The 18,859-nt window shown below is 37.3% G+C and overlaps 1 protein-coding gene and 1 long non-coding RNA gene across 2 annotated transcripts in view; one reads left to right on the top strand and one right to left on the bottom strand.

Annotated features, from left to right (window-relative positions):
* The window catches only part of LOC139114757 (early estrogen-induced gene 1 protein-like), a 49,127-nt gene extending 45,007 nt beyond the window's left edge, over window positions 1-4,120 (bottom strand). The window contains exon 1 of the mRNA XM_070676650.1: window positions 3,661-4,120. Coding sequence (XP_070532751.1) covers window positions 3,661-3,806 — 146 coding nt within the window. The 5' untranslated portion in view covers window positions 3,807-4,120. The remainder of the gene's footprint in view (window positions 1-3,660) is intronic.
* A 285-nt stretch (window positions 4,121-4,405) lies between these two features.
* On the top strand, window positions 4,406-6,453 carry LOC139114758 (uncharacterized). The gene is made up of 3 exons (XR_011547942.1): window positions 4,406-4,547; window positions 4,726-4,817; window positions 6,409-6,453. It is a non-coding gene; the product is annotated as an uncharacterized lncRNA (long non-coding RNA).
* Window positions 6,454-18,859: the final 12,406 nt, after the last annotated feature.

The raw sequence follows: 18,859 nt of genomic DNA, 5'->3' as shown, positions 1-18,859 counted from the left end.
GATGCCTTGCACTAGATGTGTTGGGTCTCTCTATTATTTTGTTGAATTGTACCCTCATTTTCAAAATCATTAAACAGAGGAATGTTGGGTTCCACATATAACCCATGTTGGGTAGGATATACATGTATCATTGTATCACCATACAGAATTGCTTTACTTGTACAATCAGCACGCAACTTATAATTTGGTTTAGAATATGACTTGATGCTCTACCTCACTCATCACATCAGATACACATGATGTGCGGCAGATATCAATTGTGGGAAAAATTTGCCTGCAATGAGGGACATAATAATTTCTACCACTGATGATTAGTACTTCAAATCACTGTTGCCAAAGTTCTTCCTGTCTTTATCATTGTTTCCTTGATAATTTCAGTGGAACGTATGACAAGACATTGATGCAAATTTTCAGAGATTTCCATTACAACTGAGCATGACAATTTCAAACAGCTTGATAGATTTTGTAATTGGTGAAAAATCCTATCATCTGGCTATCACATCAACTATCCAATTCCTAAGTGACTCAAATCTAAATGAGGCCTGTATGTAAAATTAATTCACATCAGTTTATCTGTATCTGAAAATTAACTTGGAGAATTGTGACCATCTCCTGACAAGCTACATGACCAGACTGGTATCTTATGGACAAAGCTCATTTAAATAATAATATTCTCCTTAATTAATTTATAAATAGTTGTACATGTATCTCACTGCAACAGTCATGTTAGGAAACCTACTAGTACATTCATACTACATAGCACCATTTCTACTGATATGGCTCTATAAATTTCCGATTGATTGAGCAATGGAAATCACATGGAATAAAAGACTTCAGCTTCTGCATCCAAACTTTAGGCTTCACCTTATCTTTGGCATATAGTTAATATTCACCAACAGACAATGATAGAGGTGAGATAAAACTGAATTACCCATGATGCTGTCCAGTATTTTATTGTTTGCTTTTGCCAGGGTCAATGCACTTCCTCTGTAAATGGGATGTACACATGCAGGTATGATGTTTTGAAAACAAAGCTGAAGAAATCTGACAAAACCAGGTATATACAGGTACATGTATGGACATACACTGTAGCCTATCTTTACAAATTACATAGTATAATACATGTACATGTACATTATACACTAGACTCTGGTAATTTTGAAATGATATGTACTGCAGCTGGACTTGTCTTATTTTTTTCTTATAACTTTTCCACTTTTCCTAGAAGTGATATAAAATGAAATCAGTCTACCTGAACAAAAAATGAAAAACTGTGTGCAAAAATCAATGGGAAAAGTGTATATGCTTTACATTGACCAATAAAAGGTCATGCATGAATTTATAGCAACATCTAGCACGGAAAAACCAAAGAACAAGAGCATTATATTTCAGAACACCAGCACAGTGTGATACATGATACCCAATAACGGGCCATCCATGACATTCAAGTATTATAGCAAAGAGAATTGGCACATTATACATTATGGCTTGATGAGTAATATCAAATTTTCAAAACACTAACCATGTGGAAAAAATATCAAATTACTGTTGCTACATCCCGTCTTACTAATATCAAATCCAGTCTAGCGAAAAGCAAATCAAATCAAATTCTATGAACATATCACAAAACATATGCTTCACCATACCCCTTGCCATAATTTTTTTTTGAGTATTCTAAACAGTTTTGAGAAACAATATGCTTGTATGCAGTTTGTTTCACCTCAGTATACGAGGAATCTTCCACTGCTTCTCTGAGTAACAGAGATATAATTCATTGACACCAACTTCTTGTATTATCATATTAAGCTCAACATCCTACATGTATGTCAAACAAAACCTTATTACAAGTAATTAACGCTAAACAACATGAGGGTGAGGCAAAATCCATTACAAATTGGTCCTGATGAATATAATTTCCAGAGTAAGTGAAAAACATTACGAGAAGCTCAGTATTTTTAAAATCTCCATATTATATATATACATGACCTCTTTGTTGTCATAATTTACCATGTCCCTTGATCTGCTGTGTTGCCGGGTTTTTTTGTAATGCTATAGATCAATGCTTGAAAAATTTCCCTTGAAAACAAGAACATTTGCTATTGTCTCCAAATGAAAACAGTACAGACCTGTAGAGTACATGTCGTGAACACAAGCATGCATGATTTGTCACACCACATATGGTAGTGAATGAAAGTATTCAATATTCTGGTACTTGATTTGGTTAAAAGTCACTGAGGTCATTCAGTGTCCTTTACTCTGCAAACTTATGATAACCATCGCAAACTGCTGTAAAAAAGTTCATGTACAGTTGCTGTAACATATCAGTGGCACTGACAGACATATCAGATGACCAAGCTGTAAAATTCAATTGTTCCATTTTGGTTATCATGATAATTTGTAAAATTTGAAATTTTCAGAAGACTAGCAGGATTGTCACAACTTTTGAATAGTTTTTTTTAATCTGTTATTTCTAATCCTCAAATCTTTGACGTTTGTCACAAAATAATGCTGATCAAAAGGTTAATGCAATGAGATATACCCTCTTAATACAGCATGTCCTACAGACACATTAACCTTTACTCTACAATGAGCAGTAGTACTAGTAGTTTACCAAATAAAACGAATGTATAATAACCAATTTGATTAAAACATTAATGAATTGCTTCACAAGTTGCTTGTTTCTAAAGATATTTTCTCCTTATCAGTCTTGCACCTCATGATACTGAGAATGAGGTGAGATGTAACACAATGTCAGAATTTCAACATTACAACTAGAAGCTTTCACCTACTCTGTTCAGTTGACTTTAATTATCAAGATAGTTGTGTTCCATTGGTAAACAATTAACCTGGCCACAGTTCATAAAAGGTACAGGTAGGGTCAAGGGATTTGCAAGCGAGAGGAAAACGAAAAGATATACCGTATATTCTCTGTCCCTATTTAGACTCTATTCTCTGATTCACACATTGGAATCAAAATTATTTTGTGTGGGTGTGTCACAGGCCGTCTCCCTGTATAGTTTTCCTACGTGCATATAGCAATGTGAATGCCCTCCTGATGAAAGAACCTAACTTTCACTGGAATGAATTCTCAACTGGCACCCTGTATCGGCCCTCGTCACACCTTGGGTGGAGTCAAAGCGCGAACAGAATTTATCGATTACCTTTTGTGTAGTGAAGCTGCAGCTGTTGTCTATTACACACTCACACTAACTCAATGGAGTGTTGTATGAATTAACTGTCGTCATATCGTGTAATGACAAGTACAATATATGTTGACAAAAACCTTAAATTTAGAGAGGTTGTGAAAAATAAAAAATTGAAAGGTTAATCGCAGGTGTAATGCGGTTCTCGAAATTCAATGGACCCGAAAAGATGTGAAAATTGCACGCCACTGCGTTGCATGCTTAAACTTACAGTGGCAGGGCCCAAGCAAGGGGGCAAAATAGCCATTCATCGGGGCCTTCCAAGAGAGTTCTGAGAAGTGGACAGTCTTTAAATCCGCAGAAAGTTAATTCCGGATGTTTCGAAACATCCTAAGTTCGTCCCTATTAAACGCCACAGGATTCGGTGGCGTGTACCTGGCGGAACAGCGCGAAATTGGACACCACAATGACATAATCGGTAAACGTTGTTAAGGTCGAAAGAGGGAGGGTACCTTACCTTGTCGAGCTATCGGAGAAACTCCCGCCGTCCAGCAGCCGAACTTTACCAAATAAAACACCGTTGACAAAAGGCACAGATGAGAGTTCTTCTAAACTAAAATTGACTTGAAATTTAAATCTTTTCTTTTTCATTATGAACGACATGAATGTGAATTGCTCTATTGGCGAAATGCCTGTCTACATTTCAAAACATAGCACACATCCAGTTTACACATTCATTACGTTGTGCTGAACGAACGCGAACGGACAGCAGCAATACTGTCTCGGTTGCTCCGACGGAAAACGGATTCAAACTACGAGATAAGGTTCCGTCTCTCCATTGAAGCCATCGTGGTGAGTCGCTGACAATCAAGTAAGAATGAAACCCGAAGGATTTGAGTTGAAATACCACAGATTTGTAAATAATGTTGCTGACGTACAAAGATTCCCACTTAACCGGAAGACGCATTCGATTACCTGGGCATGCGCAGAAATGTATGAGACATACCATTCTGCAACCAGCTCAGGCGAAACGACGTCGTTGAACAGGATCATATTCTTCCAAGCATTACGTCTTAGTCACTAACTTAATTTTTGTCTAATATTGATACATGTTACACTCTTTTTGTGTAATTTATCACGACTCACTTGCTTTGATTTCTTGTTATATATGTTGATACACAATCACGAGCATACCCCCAGCTAGTGTCCCTCTCAAACAAAAAATGGAAGATTTCTCTGGGCTTCCGGTATCCCACAGTATCATCCTGGTACAGTTCCGTCAAACCTGTGTCAAGTCAATGTTTTGCGACAAGCTTTTACATGTGGCTTCAAAACCTGGCCTACTGTAGGATATTTATGCGAATAAGAAGTGAAACGATTTTTCGTGCGTTTTTATTTTCTCATGTGAGTAGAGTATGTTTCGGACTAAATGCAGTATCTCGCACCTTCCTTGCCACTGACTCTACATGTAGATATAGCTATCAAGTGTCGAGCTCAAACAGTAATTGTCATCCGCAAGCTGACAACAATGACAGTATTATGAATAGTCAGAAAACTAGTATTCACTCTGGACATATTGCAGAAGTCCACCAAGTGCCAATCACGGTTTTAATTCGACCAATTCCACCAATTATCGATGAAGACAAAGTTCGGAGTCTGATGCAAACGTTGAAGGTGAGTTCATGAATGATGATATTTTACAGGTAAGCTTCATGTTTCATTGTACATATATTCATTTTACATACAGTTCTTCAAATTCGCATTAATTATTTCAAAACAGTAGCCAGAGAGTAGCTACTGGCTGGTGTATGCCTTCAAGAGAATATGGGGACGGGGGAGTTCCACCGTGGAGGGCGTGCTAGGCTCAATTGGTTACACCAGTGGATGATGACAGATATGATTGAGGTGGTCTCTCCTTCTCGGTCACGTCTTGTACAATCATACAGGGATTTTGCGTGTAGCACGTCACGTGCAGAGCACTTGGTCTCCAATCTTCATACTCACTATCACAGGGATACTAGTTAAAAGAGGTCTACAATACTGCTCAAATATCATGCTCAGATCTCATGGTAGGAATATCAAGCTCTTCGAACTGTTACGTTCATCATGCCATTAGTTTAGAAGACATTGCATAACAAGAGCTGACTATGCAATACTCTTTTAAAGGTATACAGTCACCTGTAATTAACATATGCCCATATATGGTCAAAGGGGCGTTCCTTGGTATTCAAACTGCCTATATGAGGGCGTTGTTTTTAAAAAGCGGCCACCTGCTTAAAATCTATGATTGGTTGGATTTTCTCTTGCCATGGTAACTGTGTCACAATTGGAACAGGTGACAGTATACCTTTAATAATATAGGATAATCTTAGACTGTGCAGTTTGAGATGCATGTCATTCAGTTATGTGACCCACAACTTTTCCTTGATCATGAAAAAATTCATCAGGGCAATTGCTGACGTTAGAATTTTCATGTATAGTTACAGATTTGACAGAGAGATGAATAAACACTTTGCCAATATTCTTAGATAATTATTGATGACTTGATTTTTATTCCTCTTGTGTGGCTTGGGTGCCTACATGTGCTTATGACAAAAATCTGTTTAAAAGTATACTACACAGTAAGTGAGGCTACCCACAATTCTCCATGATCTGTACACACACAGATCACTCAATGAACTGAAGCAAATTTCTTCTGTACACAGAACAACTCGGTCCATATTTCAAAATTCTGGCAACATAGTTCTGATAATCATAATTTTCTGATTTCCCACTGTGAATAATGAGAAGATCAACCCCTTTTCCGCGGAGGAGATAGCAATTTTGTAATTTTGTCGACATAGATTTTTGACAGCCATACACAATATTTTCAAAGAAACTAAGGGAATAAGTTGCATCTGTGTTGGCAAAAGAAAGGGTATTGATTTTTTTAAATGTTCACAACAAAGGAAATTTGCATGTCTGACAGGTGGTATGATGAGACCATCTTAGTTGCTGATAACTTTATCTTGAAAAGTGTGCAATTTTTAGCACCTCTAAACATCGACTTCTCATTCAATTTACTCTTGAATTTTAAACATCATCAATAATTTTGGAACATAGTTTTAACAAATAATCCTGAACTTAAATTGTAAGTTAAAAATTGTTAAGAAACTGATAAAATTGAAAAAGCCTTTAGCAAAAAATGTGTGAGTGAACAAATCCAGGGGCATTGTGGGTAGCCTCACTTACTGTGTACTATTTTACACTTTTATCACCATGGCAGGATCCAGAACAGAGACCTGAGGTTCCTCCAATTGATGTTCTTTGGATCAAAGGAAGACAAGGAGGAGACTACTTTTACTCATTTGGTGGTTGCCATAGATATGAAGCCTACAGGAGACTTAACATGGAGACAATACCTTGTAAATTATTCAAATCCAACATTGGTGATTTGAAAAGCTACCTTGGGGCATCAACACCAGATTTACTATGATTCCAACATGCAACACTGATCAAGTTAACTGAACAGTGGTTATCCAGGATGACAGCAGAAACTATTCCAGACTTGTTAGTATTGTAGGGAATCTTAGCTTATCCATCTGATATTTTGATGTGGAAAGAGATAGTACCATTATCAATGCAAAAACTTTGCAGCGACCTTTTACTGCCCAATAATTTCCCATACATATATTTTTGGTGCGGCACTTGTGACCTTTTTTCAATACTTTGTTCGAAAAGTGACCAGCTAAATATCCTTATATTGTTTGTGATTGTACATCATTTTGATTCCTTGTCAGTTGTTCCATCGTTAAAATGTTAAGTTGATATAAAAAGATATAAAAAGAAGACGAACACATACTTCGTAGTACTGCCACAGTCTTCCAAGTATGCCACTATTATTTTTCTTTTTCTCAATGTTGCATCAGCCTGTCTGATTTGTTTTGACAGAAAAATGGAATAGTGAAAACTTGAATGAGTACAGTAAGTTGTGCAACAAGTAAAATATCAAACATCTGTGTAAGAGTTTGCATGGTATGTGTCAAAGGTCAAAGCTTACAACGGCAATTTTTGTCAGGGTTTGAAATTTTAGGCATGTGTACAGTATAGCAATGTCTATACAAAAATATTAAACTGACATAGTATAGCAATGTCTACACACAACTAGTACACTGACATCTCACCCATTCCATTTTGTCACAATTATAGCAAAGACTGTTAATACACATTCGTCTTCATGGAATCTAAATGAGTTTGAAAGGAATTGTCAGATCTGTACATTGGACTTTCTTGTAAAACAGTGTATTGACTATTTTAACTATGAGGTTATTGAGATACAACAAAGTATAGCAGTGGCAAAATTAAATACTGGTAGTACAACAAACAAAAGGTCAAATCCATAACTTTCAATTCTTTTCATATGTTATATTATACTAGGTTTGAAGGCAATTTAAGTCCTAAATAACCTTCTACGTGCCATGCTGGTAATCACATCTTTTCAAGCAGATTTTATCATTTATCATATCATGTAGCCCAGAGCACAGAATTATATACTATGAAGTTGTAATTGTTTAGGAGATTCGTCTACTGTGGATGAGGACTTCTAGTCTAGTCAGAAGGTAGGGTTCCCATGCACCCCATTGATGTATTTTTTAACCTACATTTTTGTAATCCTTAGGGTCTATATTTAATGAATTTTGATGTTCCCAAAATCAAACAGTGTCCCATGGGGTTCATTTGGCACCATCTTGGCCGCCATCTTGGATTTCAACAATGGGGTAGGGGTCACGTATTTACCGCTCGACGGAAACAGAAACAATAAAATACTATAAACGTTACATTTTTAGAAAGCAAAGATTTTTAGAAAGCCAAGATCATGGCCTTTTCATTGATATATAACTTAATACGGATAAGTTAATATTCGAACGTCGATATCGGCCATTGACCGTAAATCGTAAAATTTGCTAAATTTCACACCCAATAATTAAGTTCCCGTTCCTCCAAACAATTTTTCATAAGGTATTTATATATTTTTTCGAAGAACTCAGTGCAATAAATAAGAAAAACAACATTAAAAGTATGTGTCTTGAGATTTAGTGGGTGCATGAGCTTGTTTTCTTATTACGCGGTATGCCATATATCCGTGTGTAACATAAGGGGTAGGGGTAATGTTTCCCTTTCTGTTTCGAATCATGAATGATGAAACCATAAAAATGTTACATTTTTTGAAAGTGCTGCATCAGACCTTTCTAAAAATATATAGATTTATGGGGAAAAGTTGCATATTTAAAAGTTACAAAGCTTAAACCTTTCAGTTTGTGTCGATTTTAAGTGATTTTTTAAGAATGAAATTACAACATATGGGGTAGGGGTAATGTTTCCCTTTCTGCCTCGAACCATGAATTATGAAACCATATAAATGTTATACTGTTTGAAAGCTCTGAAAAGGGCCTTTCCAAACATGTATAGTTTTTTTGGGAAAAGTCGCATATTTTAAAGTTACAAAGCTTATGCCTTTCAGTTTGTGTCAATTTTAAGTGATTTTTTAAAACAAAATTATAATATAAGGGGTGGGGGTAATGTTTCCCATGAATTATGAAACCATATAAATGTTATACTGTTTGAAAGCTCTGAAATAGGCCTTTCCAAACGTGTATTGTTTTATTGGGAAAAGATGCATATTTGAAAGTTACAAAGCTTACAGCCTTTCAGCTTGTGTCAATTTTAAGTGATTTTTTTGAACAATATGCACAAAACAGTCCGTTGGCCAGGTATCGAAATCATCCCCTCTAAGGCATTTTACCCACTATGATTTTCTGTTAGCTAGTATTCTCAGCTGTCATAATTTGCTTATTTTCCATTTAACTGATGGTGTGTAAGAGTTCAACGACTTGTTTGTGAAGGGCTGTCACGCCCTCAGTAGTAAAACAGGAATGGGTTAGGGGTAACATATTTACCGCTAGTCGGAAACAAAAACAAAAAAGTACCATAAACAATACATTCTTAGAAAGCCCAGATAATTCCCTTACCTTTGGTATACAACTAAATGAGGATAAATCGATATTCAAACATCGATTAGATTTTATATCGGACATGAAATGTAAATTGTAAAATTTGCTTAATTTCAAACCCAATAATTAAGTTCCTGTTCCTCCAAACAATTTTTACAAGGTATTTATATATTATTTGAAAGAACTTAATGCAATAGAGAAGTAAAAAAAACATTAAAAGTGTGTATCTTGAGATTTATGGGGTGCGTCGATTGTTTTCCTAATATATGGTATGCCGTACACCCCTCTATAATATACATTTAAGGGATAGGGGTATGGGTAATGTTTCCTTTCCTACCAAAGGCAGCGAATACAGAAGCGACATAAATATCATATCTCTGAAACACTAACGCAGTTGTTTTTCCAACAAGATATGGCTTGATGGGGTAAACTCAAAAATTATGCAGTGACAATGCGTAAACTCAAAAGTTTGTGTTACTTTACTGACATTTACTTGTTAAAAGGAACATAGAAAAATACTCTATAGGGCATTAAATAGCACTAAAAAGTTAAAATGGTGGTAAATAAAAGACGTTTTACTCATTTCAATAACTCAAATTAGGGAAAGAAAGTTAACAGCTATAATATGTCAAAAATTATATATTTTAAACCAACAAACACTATATTGGATGTCATAGTCGTCATGTTAAATTAATATGACAGCAACAACAATCAATCCCTTTTCTTTAATTGTATCGCGAGAGATATATAAGCAATAAAGCACCACTTGGAAAGGATACCACACGGTTTCGACCGGTAAACAACATCAGTATACGCACGAACTTCACTCGTGTGTATAAGGAGTGAAATGGTCAAAACCGAGCTCGAGTGGTGTACCCAACTTATAGGGGTTGGTTATCGCTATATTATATCACGGTCCCTCCACAAAATTGTGGAGGGACCGTGATTATATCAGTATATTGAAACTTGTAATGAAAATAAAAAGAATGTGAAAGAAACCCACTTTGGAGATAGGAATGGCCAACTTTACAGTATATCGTAAATATATGCACAGTCACGTGACCGTCGGGGCAAATCAGAGCTCACTATTAATAGTGTTACTTTTAATACCAACGGGAAAACAAGAGAATCTTTTATCGCTCAAAACCAATCACCATTAATCCACAATATAGCTTCTCCATACTAAGATAAGATGGATCGACAACACTTTACCTTCCTTACCAGAAAACAAGAGATCATAACCAATTTTTCGAAATTATTTTACAACGCAGAACACTATATACTCCCAATGAGGATTACATTTTCGACTGGGTACTAAAATTCAATAGCAAAATAATTCTGGAACTAAAACCCGAAAAGCCAAATGTCACTGAACGCATTCAAATTACGCAACTAAATAGTAAACAGAAGGCGAACAAACACTCTCTACACCAAGCAATAAGAAGGCGAGACAAACCTCAGAAAATGATTAAAAAGGCTTATATTCCCATTGACACCTCATAGAAATGACCTTAAGATGACCCGTGTTAGCATGGGCAACAGAAAATGAGGAATAGTCCATTCTGTCACAGTCCCTCCACAAAAGGAGGGACCGTGATTCTCTGAAATCTGACCCTCCCCGCAATGCCACTTTCTAAAATTTGACTCTCCGCTTTTCCTTAGTGGCAACACATGACCATTTCTCACCCTCAGACTTTTGAAATTTGAAATATGTACTGTGATTTCTTCCTGAGCACTGTAAGTATTTATAACTCGCTACCATTAGCGAGCGAGTCACATCCATCTTTATCCAATATCCGACCACAGAGAAACATATAGACATCTTTCTCTATGATCCGACGGACAAAGTACATAGATGGCAAGTTTTCTTGTTGCGGTAGTTGTTGTTTTTAATTTATTTTATACTCGCAGTAACTATTTTCTAACTATTAACTTTTATTTCTAATTATTCTAACTTTTATTTCTAATTATTAACTATTTTCGGTGGCGTTTTTCTCTTGATCATGATATAAAAAAGCACTTTAGTTACTTTCGTATCTTTCCTGAAATCCTGTTTATCATACACGTGGTGGGATTGTATTTACACCACTTGGTGCAAGCTTTTTACAATCTGTCAATAAAGAAGTAAATGTTTGATAAGTTATGTGGTATGTTATATATCTCGTTTATCAAGCTATTTTCAGACCGATGCAATACAAAGTGTGTTTCAATTATCAATCCAGTGGTTTTTCTGTGGATGATTGATTTGGACTATGTATCGAGGCTCATTTGAATTTTTACGATGTTAACATTTAACGCCATAATACAACCGCGGCAAAGCAAGTGCATAGGTAACTGATTGTAATACAAACACTAATAGTAATTAATATGTAGTCTAACTTCGCCTTGTTTATCTATACTTTGTCGCTGTCAGTAAGAAATCTCAGCAGGGTGGCGTTAAATGGTACTGTCTTCAGGAAGTCCATGCCAAGTTGATTTCTTATATTTATGTTTGGCAAGGAGACTTCTCATATCTAAACCAAGCACCCCGTGGTTTATTAGCTCTTTATTAGTAAAATAAAGATGCCGCTTCTATACTTTAAGGTTTTCCAGTACTTGTTCCTATTGTAGTTTCTGTTTGTATTACAATCAGTTATCTATGCACTTGCTTTGCCGTGGTTGTATATGGCATCACTACACTTAGCTCTGGAAACGCAGCTATATGTGGCGGGTTAGACAGCGTCTATGCTGGTCACCAAAAGTTCAACCCCGTCCTCGCAGGGTTGTCCGTTTGATGACCCTCTTAGACGCCACCTACCCCGCCACAGATAGCTGCGTTTCCACAGCTACATTACATCAAAACATACCGCAACGGCTGTTTTTAGAGTTCATGGGCGAGGTCAACAAATCATTTCTGTCCAGTGCCTATTGGGAATTACAACATGCCTTTCGTAATTACAACATGGTATGATGAGATGCAAAATGCGATCATTTGGACATGAAGACTTGACATTCGTAACTACGATATGACATGATGGTGTGCAAAATGCGATTATTTGGACATGCCATTATGCGATGCGGAATGCGGACATGCTATTATGCGATGCAAAATGCAAATTTGCCATTATGCGATGCAGAATGTGGACATGACATTTATATGCCATGCAGAGTGCGGACATGAGGTTATGCGATGCAGGATGAGGAGTCGAAGCTTTGAATTAGGCTACTTTTTCCAGTGAACTATAGGGAGTCACGTTAGATCTACAATGCACGGTTTTTAGTCCCCACGGACACCGTCCGGGGGGACTTATAGGTTTGGTCATGTTCGTGCGTCCGTCCGTGTGTGCGTGCGTGCGTGCGTCCGTCCGTCCGTTCACCCAGATATCTCAGAGACGCCTGGAGCGATTTTTTTCAAACTTGGTTCAAGGATAGTACCCTACCTCATACAGATGCACTTCGATTTGTTTTACAATGCGATCAAATTTGGCCGTGGTAGAGGACTTTTTAGTTTTCACCTCCATAGACTCCCATGTATAAGGCAGACCATAGACTCCCATGTATAAGGCAGACCATAGACTCCCATGTATAAGGCAGACCATAGACTCCCATGTATAAGGCAGACCATAGACTCCCATGTATAAGGCAGTCCATAGACTCCATGTATAAGGCAGACCATAGACTCCCATGTATAAGGCAGTCCATAGACTCCCATGTATAAGGCAGACCATAGACTCCCATGTATAAGGCAGTCCATAGACTCCCATGTATAAGGCAGTCCATAGACTCCCATGTATAAGGAAGTCCATAGACTCCCATGTATAAGGCAGTCCATAGACTCCCATGTATAAGGCAGTACATAGGCTCCCAAGATAAATAAAAATTTAGTTTCTCATCGTATTCATATTGCAAAAAGGATGCAGTGACAAAGTTTTTAGTCCCCACAGATAAAGTCCAGGGGGCTCATAGATTGGGTCATGTCAGTCCGTGAGTCCATCCGTTCACGCAGATATCTCAGACACTTTGACAAAATGTCATGTGACCTTGGTGACCTTTGACCTCGAATATACATATTTGTCCATAACTCAGTAACCACAAGTGGTAAACCTTTCATATATGGTATGATGGGACACCCTATGACGCCACATATTGTACCTCATTAATATGTGCATATCTAATTTTGAGCGAGCCAATAGAGCTAGAGGTCAGATTTTTGGTATATATGGATAACTTAGCAATACAATTTTTTTGACAAAATGTCACGTGACCTTGGTGACCTTTAACCTCAAATATACATATTTGTCCATAACTCAGTAATCACTAATGCTACACCCTTCATATTTGGTATGATGGGACACCTTATGACGCCACATATTGTACCTCATTAATTATGTGCATATCTAATTTTGAGCGAGCCAATAGAGCTAGAGGTTTGATTTTTGGCATATAGGGATAACTTAGCAATACAATTTTTTTGACAAAATGTCAAGTGATGTCAATGACCTTTGACCTCAAATATACATATTTGTGCATAACTCAGGAACCACAAGTGCTACACCCTTCATATTCGGTATGATGGGACACCTTATGACGCCACATATTGTACCTCATTAATTATGCACATATCTAATTTTGAGTGAGCGAATAGAGCTAGAGGTCTGATTTTTGGTATATAGGGATACCTTAGCAATACAATTTTTTTGACAAAATGTCACGTGACCTTGGCTCGTTAATTATGCCCATATATAATTGTGGGCAAGCCAATAGAGCTAGAGGTCTGAATTTTGGCATATATGGATAAATTAGCAATACAATGTTTTTTTTCAAAATGTCACGTGACCTTGATGACCTTTGACCTTGAATATGCATATATATGCATAACTCAGTAATCACAAGTTCTTTACGCTTCAATTTTGATAGGATAATAGACCTTAAGATGTCACATCTTGTACCTCATTTATTATGCACATATGTATTTCTTGGCTGGCCAATACAGCTAGAGGTTTGATCTTTTTTCCCGATTTAGAACCATAACTTAGACATGCCTCTTGTTTCAAATTGGGAACAATGACATAGACCTATGTGTCCATAGATCTGAACATATACACTTTAGTGATACTTCTTAATGACCTCATTTCCCTGCCCCCTCAAGACTAATACTCCTATTACAAGTGGGGACTATGTCATTGTCAATGACTTGTTATTTGGAAACATGGCCTCGAATGAGAGTAGTCCGGGACTTACGGTAGCTGCAGTACTGTAGCTCGAGGTTTTTGCCTGAGTATTTGGGTCGGATGGCAAAACCAGAGCTACAGGTCTAACTGAAGCCAAATTACTACTGTTTAACTGTTTGATTTAGCTTTCAAAACTTCCAGCAAAATTTTCAAAAAAACAATAAAACACAATTCCGCACATTAAAGGGATATAGTCGTCGGAACTGCGCCTGTGCGAGTTTCTTGTTTACAAACAATTTATTTCGTGCACGATATCAAGATGCACCTCATCATCATCATCATAGCCGTAACATTTAAATTATTCGATGATAGATAGTGACAGACATGTTTTAACTGTCATCAATCACCATTGTGCCTTGGATACATAGTTGCCATGGGTCGTATGGGTCCCATACGACCTTTCAGCGCAGTTCCGACGACTATAGCTCTGCATTGCAGGGCTGTGTGTTACCGAGGTTACACGGCCTCCCACTGTGGTGGGAGGCCGTGTAACGCCGGTAACACACAGCCCTGCCATGCAGAGCTACGACTATATCCCTTTAATGGCGTTACACGAGGCAACTCGATGAGCGACCCTATGAGCTACTCAAGTTGCCCTCCGAGTTGCCTCGTTTGTATGATAGATGTTGAATGCGTATATTTTGGTATCAATGTCTTTTATCTTCAATTCCAAGATGTCGGCACCAGTAATTTTTGTGTATATTCTCTAAATCTTATAATGACGTTTGTATGCCTTGTAAGTCCTCTAATTTTTTTACAATACGTAGTAAGCTCAAGGGGGTATAATGTAATAAACGTAGTGAGTTTTTCGACGGTACACAGTACGCTAATGGGGTTGACGACCACCGCATACCGCACATTACCTCTTTTGTCACGTGCATTATTTATTTTTCAATCCTCGAAGTTAAGTATAGATACCTTTGACCTCTGCTCATGCTCAGAACAGTGATAATGCTTACGCTCATGGGTCGTAACTTGTTAGTAAAAGTAGTTTACAAAACTCGAACAGGAACGATACTTACTATAAACTGCCAAAAAACAACCAATCAATCAATAACTTAGAAGGTGAATCAATCTATAAATAAATCCCAAACAATATTGACCCCATATTAATTCTACTTCTTCCAAAAATTAGTGAATTACCCTTTGAAATATTGGATCAACTGCTGATGAGAATGTCGGCAAATGAGCCATCAAAATTCTCTGTTGTCCTTACATTTGGATTGATATTTCAAGGCATCGAAAGCGACGAAAGCATTGATCAGGTCGGGACACAGACAACACATCAGTCCGACGGAAGACCCAGTGTAAACGCAAACAACCGTGACAGATGTTCGTTTTCATCAAGTCATTTTATGGCGTACGGGAAACGTTCTTAATACCTGATAATCATAGTTGTTTATAAGTACTTGCTATGATTTCCTGCCATGAACGGAATGTTGAAGTCTCTCATTCTTCAGAATGTCAAGTCTTCATGTCCAAATAATCGCATTTTGCATCTCATCATTTCATATCGTATTTAGGAATGACATAGCTTTATTATGAACACCAAGTTTTCATGTCCAAATGATCGCATTTTAGCATCTCATCATGTCATGTTGTAATTACGAAAGGCATTTCGTAATTATAATGGCATAGCTTAATTTTGGCAGGGATTTAACGCCATACTAGTGCCAGTAAACCAACGCATTAATATGCTCGTCTTTTGGTTGGTATTCTAAAAAGCCTTCTATGTAGGGAACACCTCGCGATTTTATTCCGACAATGAAATGATGATTCACAGACAGTTCAACATGAAACTTATGACGTCAAGTATTAGGAGATATAATTGGTGGAAGTCCAAGTTGCCTGCTTATCCGAATATAGCAAACTTTGAAAACATTCAGCAACACTTTTCTGTGGAGTGTTACTGTATGACGTCAAGTATTAGGAGATATTGGTGGAAGTTCACGTTGCTTGCTTAAGCTCGATTAAGGGTTTCACCATATTTTGTGATGCTTTCGGTCCAGGAAAGTACAGGGTTTCAATGTGACATCGATATTTTTATATGAAGCCCAGATATACGATCATGATTTCTGTAGAAAGTCAAATTACAGTTGAAGAATGATTTCAACTCTGCAAAGGTGTACATTGGCAATAAAATGTCCGAACCTGAAATGTTGCTACATCAACAAGATCTTTATACAAAGATATCGAGCACAGGTGAACTAGACATAAAGAATCTAAAAATATGATATTATTTTCGTTATTCTGAAAAATAATATATTAATAAATTGTAATTATGAAACATTGATATCACTAAAACCAAGTCAGTATTTCATCCGGATTGATCTTCCTTTCTGCGGAGCAGCACTCGATAAAAACACGCTACGTGCATGAATTTTCTATGACATAGGCGGCGGGATTGCCAGGGCGTTCAATATACTTTAAGTATAAAAGGGCCCCCTTTGCACTCCAAGTATATTGGCTGTGAAGGCGCTTGATTTCCTCCTAAGCACTGTAGGTTTTTTATAGCTTGCTATCATTAACGAACGGTTCACATCCATCTTTACCCAACGGCAGAGGTACTTTGAAGGCAAGTTTTGTTGTTGCAATTGTTTTTAATTTATGTGACACTCACAGAAACTATTTTCAGAGGCGTTTATCTTGATCAACATAAAAAAGCACCAGTTACTTTCTTGTCTTTTCTGAAATCCTTTATACAAGACACGGGGATATTTTCGCCACTTGGTGCAAACTCTCGTAAACAGTTTTTTTTTGTTTTTTCACAATCTGTCAAAATACGTAACTTTTAAATATGTTTTGGGTTTGAAATTGTGACTCACCTGACTATACTAATTTTATTTATTTTGTAGTAAAAGGAATGAAAAGTGACCCATGCGGGACTCGAACTCACCCCCCACCCCCCGCCAATATATTTCGGATGCTCTATCAACAACTGAGATAATGGATCAGTCGGAATTACTGAGGTCGGTCCTGTCACTTAGATGGGGCTCTTCATTTCATGTGCGTGTATAGTGAGTTTTGGCTAAACTCATTACCTAATATTTCTGCCTAAGGATCCTATGGATTCAACAGGGACTCAAACAGAAGTCACAAACTTAGGAATTGATTTTTGGTAATGAGGATTTCATTTACTACAAAATAAATAAACTTCGTATAGTCAGGTGGGTCACAATTTCAAACCCCTCCCCCCCCCCTCCCAAAAAAAAAATTATACTTCTCTGGCTTTGCATCATTCGTATGGCTGATCCTCATTGCCAAAAATCAATCTCCAATAAAATATTCAATTATAATAAGGCATTGCGGCACTTAAAAATTGATGAATTCCTTTAGACACCAGCATCCTGTGACTGATCTACCTCTGCTTTCAAATATACTCCGGTTGGCCATGTCATCACTGGTGATCTGAACTTGGTTGAACATCACCACCTTCGTAAGTATTATCTTGAGGACCCAAGCTCTGAGAACCTTGCAGGATCAATTGGAGCCATAATTTTAAGATCATTATGGACTCTGTTGAGGAATATGCCAGGAAATGGGCTAAAAGGGTGAATGTAAAGCTAGACACACTGCCAGAATGGGTTGCATCTGTGAGGAAAATAGTCCTTGGCGGTATTGCAGACTTTATCCAGAACTTAATCAAACAGAAAAAAAGTATCTGTAGCTAAAACTTTCAACAACACATTTAGATATATAGACGACGTTATTTCAACCAGTAACTCCAGATTCAGTGACAATCTCGCTATGACTTATCCCCCAGAACTGCAGGAACGACCTCTTCTGCTTTATATATGGCTATTTCCCTTGAATTTGACTCTAATGGTCACCTTTCGGTTTTTGGCAGGTATCTCAAACTAGTAGATAAGTATGATATCTCTCTTCAACAAATGATCGCTTATGGCATCAGTGACTTTTGTCTTTAGTTGGCGACCACTACCTATTTGACTTATAGTTAGATATATGGCGGGTGCCACATGTGGGCCAGGATACGCTACCTATTTTCGAAACACCTGACATCACCTCATGGTCATGCGCCTGAATTTGAAAAAGTAAAAACGTGGTATAAGAATATCTATATCTGGGTATTCCCAAATATAAAACACATTTTGGTACACTTGTAGAGAAACTAAATTTGTAATATATGCAATATTTTGTCAGTGAAACATATCGTGTATGGATATCTGTTTTAACAAAGGTTTACGAAAGCGCTGCTTTTGGTGTTCAACGCAATAACATAAACATGAACATTTTATGAGTTCTGATTATGAACATCTTGGCTATTGGTGCCTCACAAGTCATAGAAATCATCGACGGTTTAGTTGTTCTGTAAAAGTACATCTTATCAGAACATGTTCATCAATGTTTATGAAAAATTATCTTGCAGTAAGCGCGATATTTTATTAACAGGGTAACGCTTCTATTAAAACCTGTGGTGGCGCTGTTCATGTGCAAAATGCCGGGTGCAACTTGCGCAAAATACTAATGGTACAAACTACAGTGAGAGCCAACCGGG

Source organism: Ptychodera flava, chromosome 16 (assembly GCF_041260155.1).
Source record: "Ptychodera flava strain L36383 chromosome 16, AS_Pfla_20210202, whole genome shotgun sequence".
Classification (NCBI taxonomy): domain Eukaryota; kingdom Metazoa; phylum Hemichordata; class Enteropneusta; family Ptychoderidae; genus Ptychodera; species Ptychodera flava.
This window is presented reverse-complemented; position numbering and strand designations above follow the sequence as displayed.